The sequence below is a fragment of the Psittacula echo genome (genome assembly GCF_963264785.1).
Source record: "Psittacula echo genome assembly, chromosome: 6".
In the NCBI taxonomy this organism is placed as follows: domain Eukaryota; kingdom Metazoa; phylum Chordata; class Aves; order Psittaciformes; family Psittacidae; genus Psittacula; species Psittacula echo.
In genome coordinates, this window is record NC_137743.1 from 3,339,890 (window position 1) to 3,364,785 (window position 24,896).

The 24,896-nt window shown below is 45.0% G+C and overlaps 1 protein-coding gene across 2 annotated transcripts in view; it reads left to right on the forward strand.

The window, feature by feature from the left end:
* Positions 1–2,181: 2,181 nt before the first annotated feature.
* Positions 2,182–24,896, forward strand: part of ADAM12 (ADAM metallopeptidase domain 12) — a gene marked incomplete at its 3' end in the record, with an annotated part of 189,126 nt that continues 166,411 nt past the window's right edge. For both annotated transcript variants that reach the window (XM_080620833.1, XM_080620834.1), the window contains exons 1-2: positions 2,182–2,400; positions 22,840–22,973. In XM_080620833.1, the coding sequence (XP_080476959.1) occupies positions 2,298–2,400; positions 22,840–22,973 (237 nt within the window). In that variant the 5' untranslated portion in view covers positions 2,182–2,297. The remainder of the gene's footprint in view (positions 2,401–22,839; positions 22,974–24,896) is intronic.

Sequence of the window (24,896 nt, forward strand, 5' to 3'; positions counted from 1 at the left end):
CTTTTGAATCTGCGGTGATTGTACTGTTGTTCTGCAGAGCCAGAGGTAACTAATTCCTACCTGGATGTCGTTAATAGCGTATTTGGGGCTGCTTTGTGATAAACTATCAATTTATCAACTTCAAGCCCATAAAACTAGCGTGGTAAAATGCAAGTGTTCCCCTTTGGTTAAGTTCAGGGGGAGGAGGAGGAACTGATAATATCTACTTCATTCATGCTAGTGAATGACCAAGATATAATTGGCTCCACATTCATAAAAGTACTACCATTTAAGTGAAAAGCCATGTGGGATTACCAAAACTCTATTTAGAAGTCTTTAGTTCCCTCTGACTTTTTTTAATGGGGAAAATACCTTCAAAGTATAAAGATGTCTGTATGGCTCTTATGGTGGCTTTCCACATGCGAATCTTATAATTTTAGCATTATTAACCAATGTGCTGTGTATACTCGTCATGAGGCAGTAGATAGAGTTCATTAGTTTATATTTTAAGGGAGGAAATGTTGCTGACTAGAGCTGTTAGTATTGATAACGATGGGAAAATTCAGCATTTGGGTATTTAAGGCCGAATGCTGCCGAAGTGAGACTTGCAGGGTAAATGTAGGTGGAATATAAGACTCAGAGCAACTGGAGGTGAGTCCATGGGTCTAGTTTTGGGAGGAGGGGTAAGGGGAGAAAATGGCCTTTTTAACTGTGAAGAAAAGCAGCCATTAAGAGGCCTTTTTGCAAATGCTCCCAGATCCCAGCTTTTTCCCAGGGTTATTTCTGCTGAGATGACCTGACATTATCGCTGTTATACTGGGGATGTGACTGTCCGCTGGGGTGGTTTGAAGGGGCTATGGTGCAGGGCTCCAGCTTGGGAACTGCAGCTTCTTGTACCCATTGAGTTTCTGCTGATTCATTTATCCTCTGAGCTGAGGAAATGCATAGTCTGGTTCACTGTGGATAGTTCCCACCTCTGCTCCAGAACTGGACCAAATCATAGAATCACAGAATCCCAGACTGGTTTGTATTGGAAGGGACCTTAAAGCTCATCCAGTTCCAACCCCTGCCACGGGCAGGGACCCCTTCCACTGGAGCAGCTTGCTCCAAGCCCCTGTGTCCAACCTGGCTTTGAACACTGCCAGGGATGGGGCAGCCACAGCTTCTCTGGGCACCCTGTGCCAGCGCCTCAGCACCTTCCAACATTCGTTTTTTAAGTGGGATTGCATGGGTACTGTGCATGCTGACGTACAGACACATCTGAGGCCAGTTTTGCCAACTGTCTCATGGAAAACATGGGGCCAATCCACAGAATGAAGCATTGCTATCCAAACAGTGAGATTTGGGAAGAATCTTAATGAATTAAAATAAAACTGCCCAACAAAAGCCTGTGAGGATTTACAGGATTAGGTTCTTTCTTTCTACTCCTCAGCAGCATTCTGTACAACATGTGGGCACTGTGTGTGTTTTGGTGGTACTTTAAGGAATATATAATCCACATTTGGTTATTCTCCCAGACTGTCAGTAGTAATAAGTTGAATGAGGAAGACTTTAAAAAATGCATCTGGCAACTGTGGCTGTGTTGCACTTGGTATTATTATTTTCTTTTAAAAACCCACAATAAAAGTCAGAGACACCAGAAACAACTCCAAAATACGGCAGTGTTCAAGGCCAGGTTGGAGCAAGCTGCTCTAGTGGAAGGTGTCCTTGCCCGTGGCAGGGGGTTGGAACTGGATGAGCTTTAAGGTCCCTTCCAACCCAAACCAGTCTGCAATTGTATGATTCTAAACCCGATAAATACCCCCTGAGCTCTAACACACACAGATAACTTTCCAAAGGAAGCACCAGGGCTGACTGTGCTATAGTACCCTTGGCAGAGAAGCGGGGATGCTGTGAGCACCCCGGAGCCCCAAGGGAGCAGCGCTGTGCTCGGCGCTGCCCGTGCGGCGGGCGGGCGGTAGGACCCCGCGGAGGGGCGGTTGGGGCTCATTTGTTCCATGGCGAGGAGCGCAGGACGGGCTGCAGCGGTCAGCAAGGCTTTTCTTGCCAAAATAGCACAAACCAACCCCAAACTAACCCCCAAACCTCTTTAAAAAGAAAAAAAAAAACCCTTCAACTCTTCCTTTCTTTTTTTTTTTTTTTCCTCCTTCCTAAGAAAGCAGAGCCCAGCTCATCAGCAGGAGGGGTTTTGGAGTTAACTGCATGCAGGAAATCTCTCACATCCTGAGTCCCAGCTCGCTCCTCTCTGTAACTGTATATTATGGGGCTGCTCTCCAGCCCCAGCTGATGAAAGTTTGTCTCCCTCAGCCTGGGCTAAGATGTCAAAGCGCCTCCGCGCCCAGCGCTTCCCCCCCCCGGCGCGGGTGTCCGCGTTGCTGCTCAGCCTCGGCTGCCTTCTTCCAGCATCCCCCGCCGCTCAAGGTAAGCTCACCACGCAGCCCCACCGATTTCCCCTCACACACTTCCTCACCCGACGCTCCATTTTTAAGGGGACAAGCACCGCAGCGAGGATCCAGCCGCGCTGCCTGCCCTGGTTTTGAGCACCCCTCCGCGCTTCCCCCCCTTTCCTGGCCTTCGCCACGCTGCGCTCCGCGCTCCCCGGGACGCGTAAGTCCCGCTGCTCTGCGCGGCGCTTGGACTTCCAAGCCTTTCCATGGAAAACTCCGCTTTGAAGCCCCTACATCCAGCCCCCCCCCCCCCCCGAAATCGACCCTGCATCCCCCCGGGTGGGCAGAATGGTCCGGGGAACCCCCGGTGTGCTGATGTCGTGGGGATCCACAGTGTGTGTAGAGATGCGCTGCAGAGCCCTAGTGACTCCCGGTGCGCGTGTTCTTGGGGGTCCTTGCGGACCCCCAGTGTGAGGGGGTGCTGGGGACACCCGGTTTAGGGGATGCGCTGTCGGGTCCCCAAGACTCCTTGTGTAGCGAGTGCCCTGCAAGGTCCCGGGCAGTCCCGATGTGTTTGGGAGCCCTGCTGCGTCCTGGGACCCCCGCTGGGTCCTGGGACCCCCAGTGTGGCGGGTGTGTGCTGGGGACCCCCTGTATGGAGCGTGCCCCGTGGGGTCCTTGCAGACCCCCAGTGTATGAGAGGGTCCCCTGAACCCCTTGTATGGGAGTGCCCTGCAAAGTCCCGGGGACCCCCAGTGTGTGTATGGGTGCGCTGCGGGATCCCCAGGACCCCTCGGTATGGGGGATGCCCTGTGGGTTCCCGGGACCCCCCGGTGTGTGTGTGGGTCCCCATCCCATGGAGCAGTTTTTTCCCGGAGGGTCCCCATCAAACAGCCCCCCGCGGGTTGGGGCTGAATTGGAGAGGATTTTCAGAGCTCAGACGTGTTTCCAGCCGGGAAGGATTGCCTGGAAAAGCCAACTGCTGATGGTAAAAGCGTCCTCGCTGGGTAGAAGTTTGCTGGCTGCTGTGCTCATTCAGACGCAGCACAAGGCAGTGATCGGTGCAGTCAGTCTTAAAGATGTTTTGCAGCGCTGGCTCTGTGCTATCCGTGCTACAGATGGGGAATCAGCCTGGAAAAGTGACTTGTCTCTTTGTATGGCAAGTCTGGGGCTTATTCTGGAATCACTGGAGGGCCCGGGCCCTGTCCTCTTCATTAAGCAGCAGCTGACAATGCATATTTTATGAGAGGGGAAGGGAGATTCTCTTGTATAAATGCATGTAACAGCGCTGAGGAGTGCCTGTGTCCCCATGTGTTACTACAGACTCCTGTCTTGGGGCTTTCTTTTCGTTGTAATTTTAAACTTGGCAAACGTTTGCTTGTCTCCAGATTTATTCACGGCAACTTTCACAGGGACTTTGGCTCAGGATTTGCTGAGGGAAAGACAGATACTTCAGCACATTGAAGTCCTAGGGCAGACAGAGAGAGTTATTGCATTTAGTGAAGCACGTAGGACTTATGTGAATGAAGTAACAGGAGTTGAAGCTTTGCTTTGCTTTTGTGAGAGGTCTTAATTTCTCTTTGTCAACATTTGCATTTGCACCAAATCAGTGCTGGGCATGCAGGCTGCAGAAATTCTCAGGTAGATGAGGACAAATAGATCCCCTGCTTCCTAGTGGCTGTTCCCTTTGCATAGACGGAGTTTGGATTGAAGCAGGATGTGTCCATGCTCAGAGCATCAATGGCTGGACTGGATCTTGAAGCTCTTCCAACCTAGTTGATTCTATGATGCTGGGGCCAGTGGGCCCCTCTGTGTTTTGGAGGTAAGCTGGGACAAAGCGTGAACTTGACTACATTTCCACAAGAGTTTGAGTTTAGATGCCTCAAGCATTCACATATGACAGAAATGAACAGGAATATACCTTGAAGGATTTGTACCTGCAATAAAATAAGAGGGCAAATGGTAGGTGACTTAGATCTAACATACAGATGAGAGACAATAGTAGGTAGGGGTGGAAATCCTGTTACTCGTGTTTGGGGATTCCCTAAGAGCCAAGCTGAAGCTCTAAGGTTACATTCGCAGTGATGAACTAAGCTCCCTATAAAGGTTATGTTAGCTGCTCATCCTTATGGTGCCTGTCTTTAGATGTCTAAGCTTGAGCAACAGCAGTGCTTGCTGACCCTCGCAGCTCAGCTGGGTTTTGGGTTTGCTTTGCTGCATCTTCCCCACTCCTTTCCATAACATGTCTCATTTACACCTGCAGCCAGTGTGCTCGGCGAGCATCCTCTCCTTTCATTCCATGTTTTTTCTCTATGGAAGTAGAGAACAGCTTTAGCTTTGCCAGAGCGTGTGCTGCTTTCTTGGTCACAGAGGTGCTGAAAGTTCCAGCCGCGTGCTTTCAGACCCGGTGAGGCTGCCTGGTGATGAAAAGTCCTCGTCGTGCCTGGCACACATCTCCAGAAGCTTTGCAACCTCTGCCTCAGCTGGCTCTGGTGCTGCGCCTGCTCCGGGCCCGGTGTGAGGGATGTGAGGAGCTGCCAGGATATCCTAATTTTTACATAAACCCGTGCTTAGTGATTAAGGACGGAGGTTGAAGTTATGATACGACACGGCAAGAGACGTGCAGAATGTGGGACTGCCCCGGGACCAGCTCTGCTATTAAACAGACATTATCAGGTCATGAGTTAGACAACTTAAAAGTAGCTTTGCCACCCACTTGTAGCATGAGTTTCTTTTCCAGTTCTTATGGTTTTACAATTGCCCTTCTGGTTTTCAGTACTGCCAGCTCTTGGGTGCTGGCCAAAGGTCCTCATGGATAAAAAGGCAAGCTAATTGAAGTACCGGCCTTAATAAAGCAAAATTAGCTTTGCTATCCCTGTGGCGGATGATATATAGGAGGGTAAGATCTCATCTTACAGACTCAGTAGCCTTAAAATCTACATTTATATAAGCCTTTTGCAGAGTCAAAGCTTTCCTGTATGTGTGTATAGGTAAACTCCAAAGGAGTGTGTGTGGGGAAGCTCAAATCTCTTTTAGGCATTAGGTGTTAGCTGGAGGGAAAATGAAAATCCCAAAAGTGCAGTCCGAAATTCTTGACCTTCAATTAAAATAACTTTTCTGACAGCTTTTATGTTCATTACTGATGGCAGCTGCCTTGGAAATAAATGACAGAAGAAGAAAACTTCCCTTGTCTCTCCCTTTAAACCCGATGTCTCCAGCACAGTCTGCGTTTCAGAGCTCACTTTCAAATCCGGTCTTCTCTCAGTGTCCCGGTGTTTGTGGCAGATATTTATGGTCTGTGTATAATCACCTTCTTGTCCGACGATTATCCCTATCGGGTCCCCTGCAGACAGCCTGGCATGAGCTCTCACTGCCCATGGGGCTCCGCAGATCCATGCCAAAATACACCAGCTGAGGATATTATGCCCACTCTTCAAATCATGTTCGCATCGTTAACTCTCCTGCTCGCTGGGGAGCTGCCGTGTTATTCACTGGTGTTTTGGAAACATCTCCATCCAGCCCTAAAGAGCATCCTTGAACTAATGATTGACAGGCTACGTTTTGGGTGGCTTTTCATCCTGCTCACAGCGTGGAGCCTGCCCCAGTGGCACTTGTCTAATGACACGTGAGTGAGTGCAGCAGGTCAGAGCTGTGTTTATCTGTTACTTCCACTGAGGCTGTCAGCTGCTGCTGATGCTATTGATCATGGAATTCTGTTTTTAAAAGGCTGAATTCATGTAAAAGGCTTATTTGGTCCTCCAGCAGCCTGGTTCAGACCTCACATATCCTAATCCTGACAGATTTATCACTGCAGTTGCTGTGTTTCTAACATATCTCACATTGCCAGTGCAAATTGTCTGAGGAATCCAGCTGGGCTTTGCTTTGTTAGTATTCATGTGCATCCTTTTGGGCATACCTGTTTGAGCTGTAGTATTGCATGTGAATGATGAGCAGCAAGCTCCATTTGCCAGGCAAGCAGCAGGATACAGCAAGCAGAGCAGCCTGAATGTGTGGCCAAGGTGCTTTAGCATCCCAGCTTCTGCTGAAGATGCCACCAAGCCTCCTGTCCCAGAACCTGGCTTAGAGACTGCATGTTTGAGGGCTGATGAGGTGGGGTTTCGCTTGACTTTTGCTGTGAGACTTGTTGTAAACAGAGAATTGGCATTGCCAGGGTGTTTGTAATTAGGTCTGAAATACAGCTACATTTATGCATGTAGATATAGGTAGATTTAAACGAGCTCTCAGGCAGAAGCTCTTCCCTGTGAGGGTGCTGAGGCGCTGGCACAGGGTGCCCAGAGAAGCTGTGGCTGCCCCATCCCTGGCAGTGTTCAAGGCCAGGTTGGACACAGGGGCTTGGCGCAAGCTGCTCTAGTGGAAGGTGTCCCTGCCCGTGGCAGGGGTTGGAGCTGGAGGAGCTTTAAGGTCCCTTCCAACCCAAACCATTCCAGGATCTATGATAACGTCCAGGCTCTGCTACACCAGCAGGCTCTCCCCAGCTCTGTATCTTACACAGCATCCAATCCCTCTTGGGATGCCAGGCCCTTCATGTTATTCATATTGGAAGGATTTTTCATTTAATGCCCTTTTCTGATGGCATTTTTCCTCTGCACGTTCTTGTGTTTTACTCCATGCCACCTCAGATTTTGCTCATGCACATTGTACTTTCATTTCAAGTAGCTTTTCAGATTATTCCTAGGACAAAAGCACATCATCTCCAAAATGTTATAGTACTAAAGACCTAAATCACATCTGCAGAGGCTTCTCTTAGGTTCTGCTGAGTCTGCAGGGTAAGTCTATGACAAGCTAAGCCCTGTTAGAGTGTTGTAGTTGATTCTTGACAGGACAGTGCAATCCAAAAGGACAATACTGTTTGTTTCTTGCTAACACAAGGCAAATTGCTTCAATTATGTTAAATGTTTATCTTTATGATAAGAGGATCACACTAACTTAGAAGAGATAGTTTCTTATGAGATCCCTGCTCCAGGATGTTAACCCTTCTCTTTTTTAGTATCACATATGAATTTGAGACTATGTTGATATTGAGTGTGACTTGGTTATCAGTGCTTCAGAAAGTGATTTGATGAACTGCATCATCTAATCAGAAATGCTGACTCCTTTGTTAAATCACTTCATGTTGTTTCATTATTGTTTTACACACCCTATAAAAGAGTTTGCTGACTTGGAGCTAGGATGAGAAATACTTGGTTAAATCAGGGGTGGAGGATTATCCATTCACAAGGTCAACACGATGAAACCATTGATTAGATGAACACATGCTTTCTTGTCCCAAAAGTATGATCTAATAAGGCAAGAAGTGAAAGGTTTCATGGCCTTTTAGCCATGCTGGATAATACACAGCAAGGCATAAAAACGGCGTGCAGAGTTTGGCACAAAAGAGTCTTTAACTAGTTTATTTTGAGATACTCTTTAAGAGGAACTGTGTCAGTCCCTGTAAATTTAGTCTAATAGGATGTGTCATATGAATTAAGTGAAAAACCTTCTGACAATGGTGAAAGCGTGCTGTTTTCTTGCTTCTGTTTAATGTGTTCTAATTCTGAGAACAGCTGATTGAGCAAGAGGAGTAAACCTCTTGAAAAACATATTGGAATATAAACCTCCCTGAAACCTGGTGTTTATGGGGTTTTACTTTGATATAGTCATATAAATACGGTAAAAAACTTAATCTGGCCTTTGCAATGCTACATTTATTAAGGTGAGCATAGGGGCCTGACAGTGCATGGAGCTGAGCATCACCAGTATCTTTATTCAGCAGCACTGCCTGTATGCAGTGATGGTAGTGTGATGAAGATCCTGTGTTACTTCAACAATGAGAAGATGTAGGGAGGAGAACTCTTTAGTCCAGATTATTTGAGTCTTTATTCCCTTTCTGCTATTGAGAACACTGGAGTGACAGAGCTGTAGCTGAGAATGAAATGTGGCCTCTGCACCTGATAGGGAAGGATCCAGCGTCTCGCTTCTGATCCCTGCTCCTTTTTGAATTGGAGGTAATAAAACTGTATTCAGGTTAAAAACCACTCTTGCGTTTTGGCACAGATTTTAAAGTGTGAGGTAAGCATTCCAAGTGAAATAGTGTTTATTTCTTCATCTATTGCTTCTTCAGTGAGGAAACTGCACCCCACTGAAGAGACATTTTTGGTAAACTCTTGCTGTTAAGGGGAAAGTGCAGGGTTGTCGTAGAAGAGATCTTCATGCTTTAAAAAGAAGCAGCTTGTCTATTTATTTTGTGTCGGGTGTGCTCCTTGTCTCATCCTCAGCTGGGATAACCTTTCTCACCTCTATGGATCTGTCTCCTTTGTACAGCCTGGTGCTGATGTTCTGTGCTGTTCACTTGAAACCTGCTTGACAGGATCAGAGGATGTGTAGGCTAGATGAGCAAAGCTGTGCTGGTGACCGGGGAACATATCCAGCCCTGAGGAAACAATAAAAGTAAATGTTCATTACTTCTGTAGCTCATCTCCTGAAGAAGCCTGTGAAGTTCTGAACCGATCCGGTGCTTATGGTGACATCTGTTGTAAGGTTGCACACATAAACCTCTGCTCTGCTTCAAGAACATTAAGTAATTCTTAAGTTCCCCATTCATTCATGTTTCAAAAAACAGGGAGACAGACTTCAGAGACAGCTTATGTTCATATAGACTCAGGTGATTTTTGCCTTTCTGCTGTGGTGTAAGGCAAGTAGCAGGTACTCCCCATACAGGCAGCGACGCAGGATGGATATTAACTCCCCAGCCCAGTAGCATATTTGCTAGGTTTGGGAAAGAGCTACAGATCATTTCCATGCACATTTACCTAAATTAATGCTGCAATTCATTTCACCTGGATTTGAGAATGTCTGAATGAATGATGTGTGTGCATGGGATGAGCACAACTCCAGCTCCCACTCAGTAGTTTTTTTTCACTGATGATCATATACAGGAAGGAACACCTCCCAGTACAGGCTATACTAAAGACTCCTTGTACTCAGTGAGGGAGGCAAGTAAATAATTGGAGAAAAGGATTGTGCTGTACTTTGAAGAGAGGAAATTGTAAGTTGGGGAGTAATTTGCAACTTCATTTAATGGAAATCAACCTTTCTTGAGGTTTTGAGGGGGGAGGGTAATGCTGGGTCTGGATTTTTGTGTAATTGTCATAGAATGATTTAGGTTTGAAGGGATCATCCAGTTCCAACCCCTGCCACAAACAGGGACACCTTCCACTGGAGCAGCTTGCTCCAAGCCCCTGTGTCCAACCTGGCCTTGAACACTGCCAGGGATGGGGCAGCCACAGCTTCTCTGGGCACCCAGCGCCTCAGCATCCTCACAGGGAAGAGCTTCTGCCTAAGATCTCAGCTCAATCTCCCCTTTGTCAGATTAAAACCATTCCCCTCGTTCTATCACTACATGCTCTTGTCAAAAGCTTCAGTAGTGCCTATGCTGCGATGATGTTGGTTGGGTTGATGCGGAGTTAAGATGGGACATCCTTCACTATGGCATCCTGGAAATACCTGAGGGAAAGGCATTGTGCAACCCTCTGTTTTTCACCTGGTTTTAATCCTGTCCTGCTTGTTTTCACACTTTAGAAAGTCTGGGCTAATTTATGTGGTGTCCATCAGGACTTGGAACAGAAGCAAGCTTAAGACAGGATTTATAGCAAGAGGACATAGGTTCTCCTAAGCCGTTATGCCACTTATTTTTCAAAGCTGCTTTGGTTTGAACCTTGCATTTACAACTTGCCCTCTTCTATGAACTCCCAGCGCTGAGCTCTTCCACGGGGGGAACCTGGAATCCATACCCATTACCTTGTGTGTCGAAATGCCCTCTGGTTCAATGCTTCACTGCTTTAGTTCTGTCATATTTTGAAATGTTCTCTTCGAGGGAAAAAAAGGCAACTCTTTGGGCTGCTCCTGAATAGTAATTCTTCAGTCAAGCATAACAACATCACAAATGAGGCTGGGCAGCTGTTTCCCAAATACAGTATATGTATATATTCTATACACGTTATCAAGCTTGGTTTTCACTGTTTGAAATGTTCTGCAGCATCCCTGCCCCCTCCTGCAGTCAATGGCAAATGTTGTTCTCAAAACTCCACTTGTCACATTTTGTTCTCGAGAACAGGGAGGATATTGAGATATACTGGCTTCTTTCCTTGAGTGCATTTCAATATGTATTCTGTATAATGAAAGCCCAAATCCTTCTCACATTACTTATGCTTTAATCACACTGTGCTCTCCCAAGATTGCTTTAATCGCATTTGCATCAGCAGGAGTAACTCTGTATGATGAGCAATATTTCATCTGCAAACAGAGGAGACAGATCTTGGGCATGGGAAGAGGAAGGAACTGGCTGTCCTGGATTTGTTACAGTGCAGCTCTCTAGCAAGGAATGGTGTAGCATCCTGATTTGAGAAACTGATATTCAGGAATTAGAAGGAACAAAAGCTATTTTTACAGTATTCTTGAGGACCTGTCAAGTGTGATAGTTTCCTTTTAATTTTCTAGTAAATGGCTTTTTGGCATGTCTTAACTCCCGAGAAGCGCAATGCTGCCTGCTGCAGCAGACATCATCTTGTACTTCAGCCATGACACTACCCTATATGAGAACTGAAAAGTTATATAGATATTACACCAATATATAAACCATGTGTGTTAGAAAGACAAGTTCAGTTTTGAAATATTTGACTTAGCTATGCTTTTCACTTTCAATCTGTGCCAAACATGTGCTTGAATGACTGATGGAGTCATATGGTTCCCTGAATAAAGCACTTTATTGTGTGCAGACTTAGAGCCTTCCAACAGTTGTATTACAGAAGCTTGAAGATTAAGATGATCCAACTGCTTAGGGGGTATGTTCCACAATGAACATTTTATTTTCCTTCTTTCTCCCTCTCTCTGCCTTTTTCGCCTTAATATGTGTCATTAGTTTATTCAGCTGGTCACGCAGTGACACTGGCTGCAGAGCCTTTGGTGGAGAAGAACAGCGAGTTACCTTCAAATTGAAGCTTTCACTCCCATGTCCATAGTAAAATGTAGAACACATGACTTTTTCCATGGAGTTTATGGGATTTTGAGGGGGAGGGATTCAAGGGCTGCTGCTCCCTTTCTCAGATTATTTCATCAGCAGAATTAGATTCAGGAAGGGAATAGCTCATACAAGACCAAGTGATGACAGGAGATAGCACTTACAGTTATAAAACTGAAATATTAAAAAGCATGGGTTTAATGCTGTTTATTTAAAGGGGATCAGTGTGCCTCGAACTCCTATTTCTCATCTGAGTGGTCAGTGCTCGTGAAGCTTCTTAGTGTGAAAGATGAAGTAGGCATCCTGCAAAGTCACACATGGATCAGTTCAAAGTTGACAGCCCTGTCAAGCTGGAGAGGGGACATTTTTCCATTAGAAGCAGCAAGAACACAAAATTAACCTCAGAAATGCATGGAGCTGTCTTGCTGCTGCCTGTCCTCAGGCTCATCAAAGACCTTTGCTGACTTTTTGTGTTTTAAAACTGTTGTACATGAGTAGTAATTTTGCAACGTGAAGGGAAAGACACGATTTGAGCTCAAGAAGACCCATGGAATGAGTTGCTTTCTATATGTTACTTATGCTTAAATGCCTGAGGTCTTGGGTTTGGGACTAGGGGGAGGAATGAGAAAACAAGTAAAACTTTGTTTTTAGTTAGGTGGCTTGCCTTCTTCTCTAATAATTATTTTCCAGGCAGGCCATGAAAGGAGTGATTTTACTGGATTTTTTTAGTGGAGAGAATCAATGTACTGCTTAGATGTGCATGGCTTAGTTGGAAAAATAATTTACGGTTTTGAACTCATAAAACCTTTACTGCGAGAGATAAGAGTTTTATTTAATGCACAGCCGCAGTCTTGCCCAGACTTTTGTGGTTACACACAGCTGAAGGCAGACTCTGTTCTGTGCTGTCTTATTTAAAGCTGTGGAAGGGCTGTTAGTGGGATAACGGGAAGTACCTTATCTGTGTGGTGGGGTTCCTGATTTTTGTCCTTTCTCTGGAGAACGTGTCTGTGTTTTCAGCTGGTGGTTAGAGCAACATTTAAGATGAATGGTTGTCTGACTTTAAGGCAAGAGGTTGCGTGTGTGATCCTGTGCAAGTTACTGGGCTTGCTTTATCATAGAATCATAGAATGGTTTGGTTGGAAGGGACCTTTAAGATATCAAGCTCCAGCCCCCCTTTCTTTAACCATTGTGTACTGGAAATATTGTACTGGTTTATTTTGCAGCATTTTCATGTTTATCATATTATCATAATTTATATTTGGTTATATTAACAAGTGACAATTCGTTATTTTTCCTGTCTCAGTCAGAATGAGTTCTATTCTATAAAGTGTTTTCAGCAAGATTTGTGCCTGGATAGTGTTTAGCTTGGGTAATGTTTTGGCTTTTGCTGGAAGATGGAGTGAAAGAGAGGACTGGAAGCACACATCCTCACTTCTTGGCCAGATACTTGGATAGCTGACACTTCTTTATTCTCTCGGCATGACACAGTCTCAGTCCTAATGTTCACAATTTCCATTTAAAGCAACTTGATTTTTAATTTTAAATTGATGCACGAGAGCTGGATGTGATCCTCTTTGCTTAGAAGTTGTGCATTGCAATCCTATCCAACTTTATACTCTTGCCACCTGTAAATATATCAGCACCAGCAAGATAAATACCAAGAGGTGTATAAGGCTAAAGGACTATCATGGGTCCTGTCGTCTTCAGTTAGTAGATTATGCAAAATAATTCCTTTTGTTCCCCTCAGTCTTTCCACTTCCCTGCTCACCTTGGCAGCCTTTCCAATTCACCAGCTCCAGGCTGAATTAATCCTTCGTGAATGCAGGTGAGGAGAAATGCCCATAGGATTACAAAAGTGCTTCTATTGCTGAATCTCAAGAGTGACTTCAACATCTGAACTGGGAACACCTCTTTTTATGCAGCTTTCCTGGGCTGTCTTTGCTTCATGTGATATCAGTGTTATACTGAACAACATACATGGGTCTTTCTGTTGTCATTTGCCTTTGAAGACTTACCACTTTGAGCAGAAAACTTAATAGTCCTCAGGGGTACAAACCTGCATTCTGTACTGCTTGGTTTCATCCCTTTGCTCCAGCCTGCAAGTTATTGGGTTCTTCTGTAATATTCCTGTCCTCTGTGCAGACATTGTCTTCAAACCTTTGAGCATTGGATTGCAGAAGGACACTTGTACACATTGAGTGAAAGCTGCTGATACAAATACTAATACTGATCGTAATATTGACTTTTGGTGGAAACCTTCCTTTACCTGGTTGGCTAGCGATGTACTTGGTGGGTAGTCTCTACTCCTTACCCAGTACCATCCCCTTCTTATATTTCCTAAGCTCACTCCCATATTGAAGGGCAAATGCTTGGTCCTCCTCTCTGTGTGCAAGTAAGTTTGATAACTTAGGTTAAGAAGTTCTCTTTTGAGTCTGGAGATGTTAAAATAACCATCCTAAATAAGACATGGGAGAAAAGCAACTGATCAGAGGCATAAACCTCCTTCCCATCTGATGGGTGCCCCACTGGCAGTGGTGGCTCTGCTGGGATTCCTGCCCAGCTTGCTGGGGCTGGTGGCTCAGAGCTGACCCAAGGTGTCCTGGGCTATAGGGAAAGCCATCTGGCAACAGAGCCTATGGGGATGCCTCAGTGCCCTGCCACAAAACTGATTGCCAATGGTCCAGTGAGTGCTGGATGCAGCCATGAGTATAGCCTGTTCTTCACAGCTGGAAATGACCCATCCAAACAATAGATCCCACTGAGTGCGAATTAAGCTGAGGAAAGCGAGGAAGGAAATGGATAGAGTACAGGTATTTACATCCCTTACATCCCTTTTGTCTTCCACAGCATTGCCAAAGCACTGCGATACAGAGCAGTGCTGTTAGCTGTTTTCAGTTTGCAGAAAGATTACTCTTGTCTATTATTCCTTTCTATCCTTAGATTATTCCTGTGCATTGTTGTTTTGTGACAGAGGAAAAAGTAGATAGGCTGTGACTTACAGTTCTGAGCCCATGTCTAATATGAAAGGTAACACGAGGATAATATAATTTAATTTAATTTAGCTTTTTCTTTATTGTCCTGCTTTTGTTCTTTTCATAACTTGGCAGTAACTGCAGTGGATGAGACGATGGGTGTCTGGGTGCAGTGTGCTGGGAAGAAGGCTGTGGTCTGGATGGGTAATGGGCATCTCACAGCATCGCAGGGGTAGGCTTTAGTGTAAGAGCCCCTGGGTGCCTCAGGACCCTGACAAGATCAAGTCAACATGCATGGGATAAGATGTGCAGAAGGAATCACCATCGCTGGAAGTGTTCAAAACCATGCAGACGAGGCCCTTATTGACATGGTGTAACGTCACTAAGGTCTTGGGCAGTGCTGGGGAACAGTTGGACTTGATGATGTTAAAAGTCTATTCCAACCCGGCTGATTCTGTGATTCTATGGTGGGACTCCCAGAACATGCATGTCCACAACGGGAAGGATGCCCAGCCTCATGCATTGGCTTTATTATAAATCTGTGTGTTAGTAGATGGATGGTATTTATAAACCATTCCTAGTCAGACTCCTCTCTGTGTGGCATGCCAGGCGAACGCGGAGCAAACCCAGCACTACCAGGATGGCAGGGGTGTACAGTTTGGGGGAGACATTTTCTCTTCTTCCTTCCACTTCATCCCATTTTATCCAAACCCAATCAGTACTGAGAACATTCACCTTTTTATTTATCATAAGGACAAATAAATTGTACTGCCTGACTAAAAGCTTATTAATTTTATGTAAAGACAAACGTGAACTATGTCTGGGCTTCTTCAGGAAGCAGCAGCCATTAAACAAAGATGTCACATTGCAGGCTTAGGGTTTATTTTGCGCAGAGCTCGGAGAACTGAAATACAAAGCAAAAAGATGAAAACTGCTCTGAACTTCTCTGCCAAGGTTGTATGATACTGTGCAAAGAAGGAAAGTTGTAGAAGTACAGGGCAGATGAAGAATATTTAAGCCACACAAAAGCCACCGACAGATAACATCGACTCATCTCACGAGTTGTACAAAGCATCTTTTATATTGCTGGAAAAAAGAAGAATAAGGTATGCTGCATCAGCCTGTGGGCTGCTTGTGGATCAAAAGCGTTACCTTCAGTGCAGGCTGAAAATAGAAAACAGATAGACACAACTGCGAAGTTTTTCATGTGAAAAAGTGGGAGACGAGCTTGCGTCAGGAAGAACGGGACAGAATTGCACTGAAATGGGAAATAAGTAGGTGAGTAAGTAGGTGCATGTGACACAAGAGATAGGAAACCTGGCTCTAATAAAAGTTTTTGGTGATACAGATGGCCTGATTTTCATCCCCTCTCATGACACGTTATCAACATTTCAATTCTCTGATTTCAATTATTACACTATTTATACTGCTGTAACACCAAGAGTCCCTATAGAGAAGAGGCCTCATTACTAATGTCACGCAAACAAATCTAATGGTTCCAGCTTCAAAGAAATCATAATGAAAATGGGTAAAGGAGATGAAGAGTGGCAGAGAGGAAATACCAGCATGTCTGTGTGCATGAAGGACGGCAGTGCTGGGAGCTCACGGGATGTGATCAAGGTGATGGAAACCCTTCATTAGTGCAGATGTCCAGTCCTGTCCCATCGCGCTCCTTTCCTGGTGCCCCTCAGATTCTCTTTGGGAGGGGTGGGCTTATGCTTGGAGGTGGGTGGCCTGACACCAGCAGAAGAGAACTGGGAATGTGTTTTGCTCAGCCATTGTACAAGAGACTGGGTGAAATATCCATCACTGGGATAAATTCCTTGGTGTTTTGGGTTTTTTCCCTCTTCTTATGTATTTTGCATGGGTTTTTTTTCTCCTGACTTCCTCTTCCCAAGTCTCTTACGTCTGTGTCCTGTTATCCAGTCAGGCCCTTCAGATGCTGTCATCTTTCCCATCCCACATGGAGATGTGTGGGTCACTCTTCCTTGGCTGTGATCCCTTATTTTCTGCAATGTGTTCTTGGAAGCTTTGCAGTCAGGCTGCAGAATCCTATTTAAAAGATTTACCTTTTTATTTTCCTCTTACTTTTAAATTTAAAGATTGATCTAGAGTTTATCTGTCAGTAATGGTGTTTTCTTCATTTTGAAGTCTTTCAGAAATATGCATACGATGTAAATATAATAACCTTAAATCAGAAAACCACTGTTATTTGGTTTACAAAAGTAACTGTAACGTGCATGTATCACACTGAGGACAAGCAAGTGCACAACGTTAAGCATGTGCCTGAGTGCTTATCAGAATGAAGCCCTGTGACTGGGCTGCGGAGCTTTCTCTGCCCTCTGCAGAAAGCTGTGATTTCTATCAATCACACCCAATCATTTAAATAAAAACATTCAGATAAGCAGCAAAATATTTGGCCGAAGGAAAGCAACTAGACAGAATTTGATCTTGTGTTTTATAAATGCTACAGCTTCAGAAGACTTTGCAAGCCCTCAAGCTTGTCTGGTTTGTTTCCTCCCAATAAATTATCTTTTCCAATAAAGATATAACTGCTGCCTATAAACCTGTCTTGATGTCTGTCTCCAGACTATCAACACTTCTGTACAATATGCATTTTCAGTGTGCAGATAAATAAGCATGTGTGTAAGATTAAATTTGCTCATTGCAACCATACTTTGTTATGCACCACAGGCATTACTTTGCCCTGATGGAATAGGAATAAGAGGGGTGAAATTGAACCTCACTTTGTGTAGATATTGCTCTCTTTTCCCATGATATTTTTACAGCAGTTGCACTTTCTTGACCATGCCATGTAATGAGGGAATCACACACAGAATCCTGGGATGGTTTGGGTTGAAGGGCCCTTAAAGCTCATCCAGCTCCAACCCCTGCCACGGGCAGGGACACCTTCCACTAGAGCAGCTTGCTCCAAGCCCTGTCCAACCTGGCCTTGAACACTGCCAGGGATGGAGCTTCTCTGGATAAACTCTGCTAGGGCCTCACCACCCTCATAATGAATAATGCTCATGAATGCTGATCCCTTCCCCTCTCCTTTTTCTTCTGTTTTGGGAAATGTTGTGATATTAATGCTTTGCAGAATTAATAAGAAAGGCAACTTGCACACGTAGGAATACCAGGAAGACTTTGATGCTTCTTCCTATTCAGCTGCAGTTCCATGGTAAGGCTTCGTGGAAGTGATGTAGACAGTGCATTTGTGGGAAAAAAAGGATGCTCATTGGGTTAGATCTCACAAAACTTTCAGAATGCAAATCCTACAAAGTAATAGAAGAGTCTGAGTAATTTAATTCATAGAGTTCAGACTGCTTTAGTGAGCCAAGAAAAAAAAAAGATCAGGGCTAGAGCCAAGCTTTTCTCATTTCTCTGAGATATGCTTCATAAATTTCTGTTCTGTGCAGGCAGCTTCATGCCTGGTAATCAGAATAAAGAGGTTCTGTCTAGACCCTTGTAGACAGATGAGATGGTATCTCATACTCCTCCACTGGGGCAAACCCAATTGTGTGTATCCTTTGAGTATCTCCCCCAAGCCGGGAGGCCTCCTATAATGCTAGGGTGAAATCGGTGAGCTCAGCTCCCTCCTTGAAATGCCTGTACACCAATGCGTGCAGCATGGGAAATAAGCAGGAGGAGTTGGAGACCTGTGTTAAGTCAGGAGATTATGATCTGGTGGCAATTACAGAGACGTGGTGGGACAGCTCACATGACTGGAATATAGGCATGGAGGGCTATGTCCTTTTCAGGAAAGACAGGCCAGCCAGGCGGGGTGGTGGGGTTGCTCTTTATGTGCGAGAGCAGCTACAATGTACTGAGCTCTGTCCAGGAACAGGGGATGAGCGAGTTGAGAGTCTGTGGGTGAGAATTAAGGGGCAGGCTGGCAGGGGCGATACTGTTGTGGGTGTCTGTTACAGGCCACCAGATCAGGGTGAGGAAGTTGATGAGGCCTTCTACAAGCAGCTGAGAGCGGCCTCACAGTCACAGGACGTGGTCGTCGTGGGGGATTTTAACTTCCCTGATGTTTGCTGGAAGGACTACTCAGCAACCCAGCCACAGTCCAGGAGGTTCCTCCAGTGTATGGATGATAACTTCCTCATGCAAATGGTGGATGAGCCAACCAGGAGAGGAGCGCTGCTGGATCTCATCCTCACTAACAAGGAGGGTCTGGTCGAAGCAGTAAAGGTTGAGGGCTGCCTTGGTTGCAGCGACCACGAGATGGTGGAATTCAGGATCTTGTGTGGTAGGACCAGTACAATAGCAAGTAGAATTGCAACCCTGGACTTCAGCAGGGCAAACTTTGGCCTTTTCAAGCAATTGCTAGGGGAAGTCCCATGGGCAAGGCTGCTTGAAGGTAAAGGGGCCCAAGATAGTTGGTTGGCATTCAAGAATTGCTTATTCCAAGCTCAAGAGCTGAGCATCCCGACACGTAGGAAGTCAAGGAAGAGGGCCAGGAGACCTGCGTGGCTGAATAAGGAACTGCTGGGTATGCTCAAGTGGAAGAGCAGAGTTTATAGGTCATGGAAGGAGGGGCTGGCCACTCGGGAGGAATATAAGGCTGCTGCTAGAAGATGTAGGAAGGCAGCTAGGATGGCTAAGGCCTCCTTAGAATTAAATCTGGCCAGAGGGGTCAAGGACAACAGAAAGAGCTTTTTCAAATACATAGCTGATAAAACTAATACCAGAGGCAAGGTTGGCCCACTGGTGAATGGGATGGGTGCCCTGGTGACAGAAGATACAGAGATGGCAGAGTTATTGAATGCCTTCTTTGTGTCAGTCTACTCTGCCGGAGGCAGTCCTGAAGAACCCTGTACTCCTGAGACCTCAGATGAAGTCAGGTCACTGGAGCGGTTTGCCTTAGTCCATGAGGAATGGGTTAGGGACCAGTTGAGCAATCTGGACATCCATAAATCCATGGGTCCAGAGGGGATGCACCCGCGGGTGTTGAGGGAACTGGCGGAAGTCATTGCTAGACCACTCTCCATCATCTTTACCAAGTCTTGGGAAACGGGAGAGGTGCCTGAGGACTGGAGGAAAGCAAATGTCACTCCAGTCTTCAAAAAGGGCAAGAAGGAGGACCCGGGTAACTATAGACCGGTCAGCCTCACCTCCATCCCTGGGAAAGTGATGGAACACCTTATCCTTGATGCCATCTTAAGGCATGTCAAGGATAAGAGGGTTATGAGGGGCAGTCAACATGGCTTTACCAAGGGGAAGTCATGCTTGACCAACCTCCTAGCCTTTTATGAGGAAATAACATTGTGGATGGATGATGGCAGAGCGGTGGATGTGGTCTACCTTGACTTCAGCAAAGCATTTGACACAGTCTCCCACAGCATCCTCATAGCTAAATTGAGGAAGTGTGGCCTGGATGATCAGGTAGTGAGATGGACTGCGAACTGGCTGAAGGACAGAAGCCAGAGAGTTGTAGTCTATGGGGCGGAGTCCAGTTGGAGGCCTGTATCTAGTGGAGTGCCTCAAGGGTCAGTATTGGGACCAGTATTATTTAATATATTCATCAATGATTTAGATGAGGGAATTGAGTGTACTGTCAGCAAGTTTGCTGATGACACTAAGCTGGGAGGAGTGGCTGACACGCCAGAAGGCTGTGCTGCCATCCAGCGGGACCTGGACAGGCTGGAGAGTTGGGCAGGGAGAAACTTGATGAAATATAACAAGGGAAAGTGTAGAGTCCTGCATCTGGGCAGGAACAACCCCAGGTTCCAGTATAGGTTGGGGAACGACCTGTTAGAGAGTAGTGTAGGGGAGAGGGACCTGGGGGTCCTAGTGGACAGCAGGATGACCATGAGCCAACACTGTGCCCTTGTGGCCAGGAAGGCCAATGGCATCCTGGGGTGTATTAGAAGGGGGGTGGTCAGTAGGTCGAGAGAGGTCCTCCTTCCCCTCTACTCGGCCCTGGTGAGACCGCATCTGGAATATTGTGTCCAGTTCTGGGCCCCTCAGTTCAAGAAGGACAGGGACCTGCTGGAGAGAGTCCAGCGCAGGGCGACAAAGATGATTAAGGGAGTGGAGCATCTCCCTTATGAGGAAAGGCTGAGGGAGCTGGGTCTCTATAGTTTGGAAAAGAGGAGACTGCGGGGGGACCTTATTAGTGTATATAAATATATAAAGGGGGAGTGTCATGAGGATGGAGCCAGGCTCTTCTCAATGGCAAACTATGATAAGACAAGGGGTAATGGGTATAAACTGGAACACAAGAGGTTCCACTTAAACTTGAGAAGAAACTTCTTCTCAGTGAGGGTGACACTGGAACAGGCTGCCCAGGGAGGTTGTGGAGTCTCCTTCTTTGGAGACATTCAAAACCCGCCTGGACACATTCCTGTGTAACCTTATCTAGGTGTTCCTGCTCTGGCAGGGGGATTGGACTAGATGATCTCTTGAGGTCCCTTCCAATCTCTAACATACTGTGATACTGTGATACTGTGAAGGGCTGACACTGTGTCCTGCCAGATCCCTGTCGCTTGGGCTTGGGCTGTGCTGAGGGTTGGGTTCTCTACAGGAAAACCCATATAACAAGCAACTTTCCTCTTCCCAGTATACTTCATCATTTTATCTTGGCCCTTTTTTGGTATTTTAGGGAAAGTGTCGTATTTTTACAAGCATGCTGGTATATACTGAACTTGCTTTTCATTTATTGGCTTAATCATAATGACTGCATAGATGGTTTTAACTGTAACAATGACTAAATTAGGGTCATTCTGCTCAAAACATAGCTCTGGATCCTCAGAGTGTTAGGTACCAGAGGGTAAGTGAGGTTGGTGGGATGGCAAGTACTGAGTACTGCGCTGTGTGGGCAGGTTGACTTCACAACAGTTCTTTCACTCCAATATCTAGTTCAGGCCTGAGCTGCTAAAACACCACCCCACCACCTTCCCTCTTCACCTCCCAGCCCAAACGCAATGGGAGGAAGGGAGAAGAAATGTAAGACTGGCTGTCCTCTATCTTAATGGAAGATGGACTCACATTTAAGGCCCCTGCAAAGACTCAGGTCTTATCCTCAGGGAGTCCAAGTGCAGCAGAAGGCTTGGTGTGGAGGTAGGTCAAGCTTGTGTCAAACCCCACTGGTGTTTTAACTGTCCCACAGCACCTGGAAGCCATCTTTTGTCTTCTCTTTAAGATTTATTCTCAATCCCTTTTTTAGCTCTTGTCCCATGACACTGTTTCTAGGACTTTCCTTTGACGGGCACAATACCATTCGTATATTTAGTGAGAGGAAAAACACTTGATAAATGTTGCATGCAAATGGCTTTTTGACATTGTGGTATGAATTGAAGTCATCTGACTGTGTAGGAGTAGAGCATTAATTCAGAGAGAGTTTATATTCTTCTCCAGACTTTTTCCCCTCTCAATGCACTAATGACAATGCACTAATAACAATGCACTAATGACAATGTGCATCCGTGATGTTACAGGGCTGTCGGTACTTTGTGACCTCCTTGCATGTCCACGCTGAGGCTGCTAAGTAAATATTCAGTCCTTTGTTGTATACAGTTCAGGCTAGTTAAAATGGAGTACAGCCATACACTTCTGTGTTTAGCAGAGTAAGATGGTGCATTAACAAGTGTTTGGGGTTTCATCAAATACCAAAGGCTACACATGGTAAATCTGCTGTGTGTCATAAACCTGGAGCCATTCAGGAATGGGTTGTCACATCCAAGCTGTAACTCCAGCTTGTGAAGTGTGAGGACCAGCTGACCCCATCACAGGAATGGGAAGGACCTGAGGGAAAATTGGGGTCTCTGTCTGTCCTTAGGGAGCCCGTGTCAAGCAACTGCAGGGTTTGTTCATCCCAGGATGTTTAAGGCTCTGGTGACACTCGCAAGGGCACTGTCCCTCTTCCTACCACCACTTCCGCTTTGAATCTGATCCAGTGTGACTGTATCTTGGAAGAAGGATGAGGCGAAGAGGGATTGGGGAGTGGAATGATCAAGGCTAATTTCTTACCTTAATTAGGGAAACATAGTCCTGATAAAATCTTATCTCTTAAATCCCTGCTTACACTCTTAATGATGACACTGAAAAGACAGACAACCTCTGTTCCTTCCTGCTGTCATCTTCAGTGGAGAAAATGAATCCAAACTCTAGAGTGATTTTTAATGTAACACTTGAAACAGTGGTGCCTATACCTCTTCAAATGTTTTTAGTTAAGTCTTGGACCCCAATTCCTTATCTTTGCATCCTGGTATCTCTGCTCCTTACTTGCAGTCTCTATCTTCTGCTGCTATGGAAGTGCACATCTAATGAACCTCAACACTTTTCTTCCAGAATCCCAGCTGTCTTGGAAATACGTGTAGGTTTGGACATTGAGAATATGACCCCACAATGTCTTAATGCTCAGTTGTTTTCCTGAAGTATTTCCTTTTGAAATATGCTGCCAGGTCCCTTAAATGACAATGTTCATGTTGTCAGATGCTGTTCCCAACTAATATGAAGTGCTTCTCCCTGTCCTTAGGTGAGAATGTGGACAGCAAATTGGAACCCTCCAGACAGCAGATGCCAAAGGACCAGTCAAAAGATTACGAGATAACAATTCCCTTCCTTTTGAATGGAGAACAGTGGAGACCAGTAAATGGCATTTATTCAAAGGTTAGTCTTCATTTTGCCTGTTATTTTCTTCTAAGGTATATAACAATTGGAAGGCTTTAGGGGAAACTAAACACACTTACTTCATCATACTGGTTGTAAGAGTGGTTTTTGTAGAGTCTGGTGTCTAAAACTGTTACTTACTTGATTGAAGAAATTGGTTGAAATTAATACCCTTTTACTGTAAAGTGGCATTCTTATTCCTGATGGCAGAAATGGAAGCTTCAAGTGAAACAATTCATCTAACGAGGTTAACACACATTGCTTGAGATTGTATCATACAACAGCAAAATAACCCCAAAACTGAGGGATGGGCAAATATAACAAATGCATTTGTTTCACTAAATGCATTCTGACAGCAAGAAATCTAAGGAAAAGTGTAAATAATGTTGCTCTGTTGGCTGCAGCCTCAGGCATTACCTGGAGCCCCTCATGGGAAATGACCCTCAAATGCCATCCTGTGTATTGCAGGGGGGATCCGGAGTAAGTATCCCTTGAAATCAAGGAATCACAGAATGGTTTGGGTTGGAAAAGACCTTGAAGATCACCTTGTTCCAACGCCCTGCCTTCCCTCATGCTCTGCTTTCTCTCTGCCTAACAAGGGGATAATCTGTCACTGCCTCTGACTAAGCAGAGGTTGTTAACTCCTCCTGACAGGCCCTGATAAGCGTTCCTCCTTTTTTCCCCTCAGTCATTGGCAGATAATGCGGGTAGCTGCTTTTAAGAGAGAAGAGCTGTTTTCTGTCTCCTTGGTCTCCTGCTTGAAGAATGAAGACAGGTTTCTGTTGTTTAGTATCACCAAAGACGTCATGGGAATCTCTTATCCAACCTTTCTGACTCAGGTCCAGTTTCATTCCAGCTTTTTTATGTTGTTCTGTTAATTGTCAGAATGAGGAGAATAAAGATACATTTTCAAATAGGTCAAAAAGAAGAGGGGGGGATCAAAACCATCAAACACAAGCAACGCAGCCCGTTAGAAACAGCTTTCTTTACCACACTGGGAAAGTGTTTCATGGAGAAATCCTACTTGACTATTGCCACTGCTTGCGGGATGTGGTTTTGGATCGCTTTGCTGATTGACAGAAGTAGGTGTGAAAAGAGATTCCAAAACAAGGGAACTGACTTTTAAAGAACCTTATCTGGATTAAAATTTTGCTTCCTTTTACTTTTTCCCTTCCTAAATTGGGAAAGAAGGGCCAGTCCTAGTTCTGAATATCTGCAGTGATGAAAGGGATATCATTGTGGGTGTAGAATGGCTTATCCTAGAGAGATAACACAGATGGCTTGGTCCTAGATGGATGTGCAACACTATTTTTAGATAATTTAATTAGAAACAGGCATTCTCCATATAGAGCTCTTTTAGCTACTACTCACTGGAGCTTTCTGAAAGAGTTACAACAGAGTATCTTCGTGTGAGTAATGATAATGTGATTTATATCATTAATTTGTTTCCCAGAATTACTTTCAGTTTAAGATGAACATTAGAAAAGATTTGTGGTTTGGTAAAAGGTGCTGTCTCAGCACTTTTTTTCTTTGAATACTTCTTTTCCATGGAAACTGTTATAAATTAAACACACAAAAGTGCAGATCAGGCTGTGAGAAGAACAACAGCGTTAAAGCGGTAGAGGAGAAGAGTAATGAATAGCTTGTCACACAAATATTGATCAAAAGCACAAAAGTTAAATACTGTTGTAGTTGATGGTTAAATAGGACCTATTGTTCTTCCACTCATTTCAAAGTGTTCCTTTTTATTTCAATTTTATATGAAGTAAAAAAATAAAGTATGCAGTGCTGTGTACTTGTAACCAGGGAATGGTATTTCAATAGACTGTATAGTAAAATAAATAATGTGGTGGCTATAAAAATGCCAAAGTATTAAAGTTATTTGTGTTTAGATAATTGCCTTGCAATGATAGCCCCATTCTC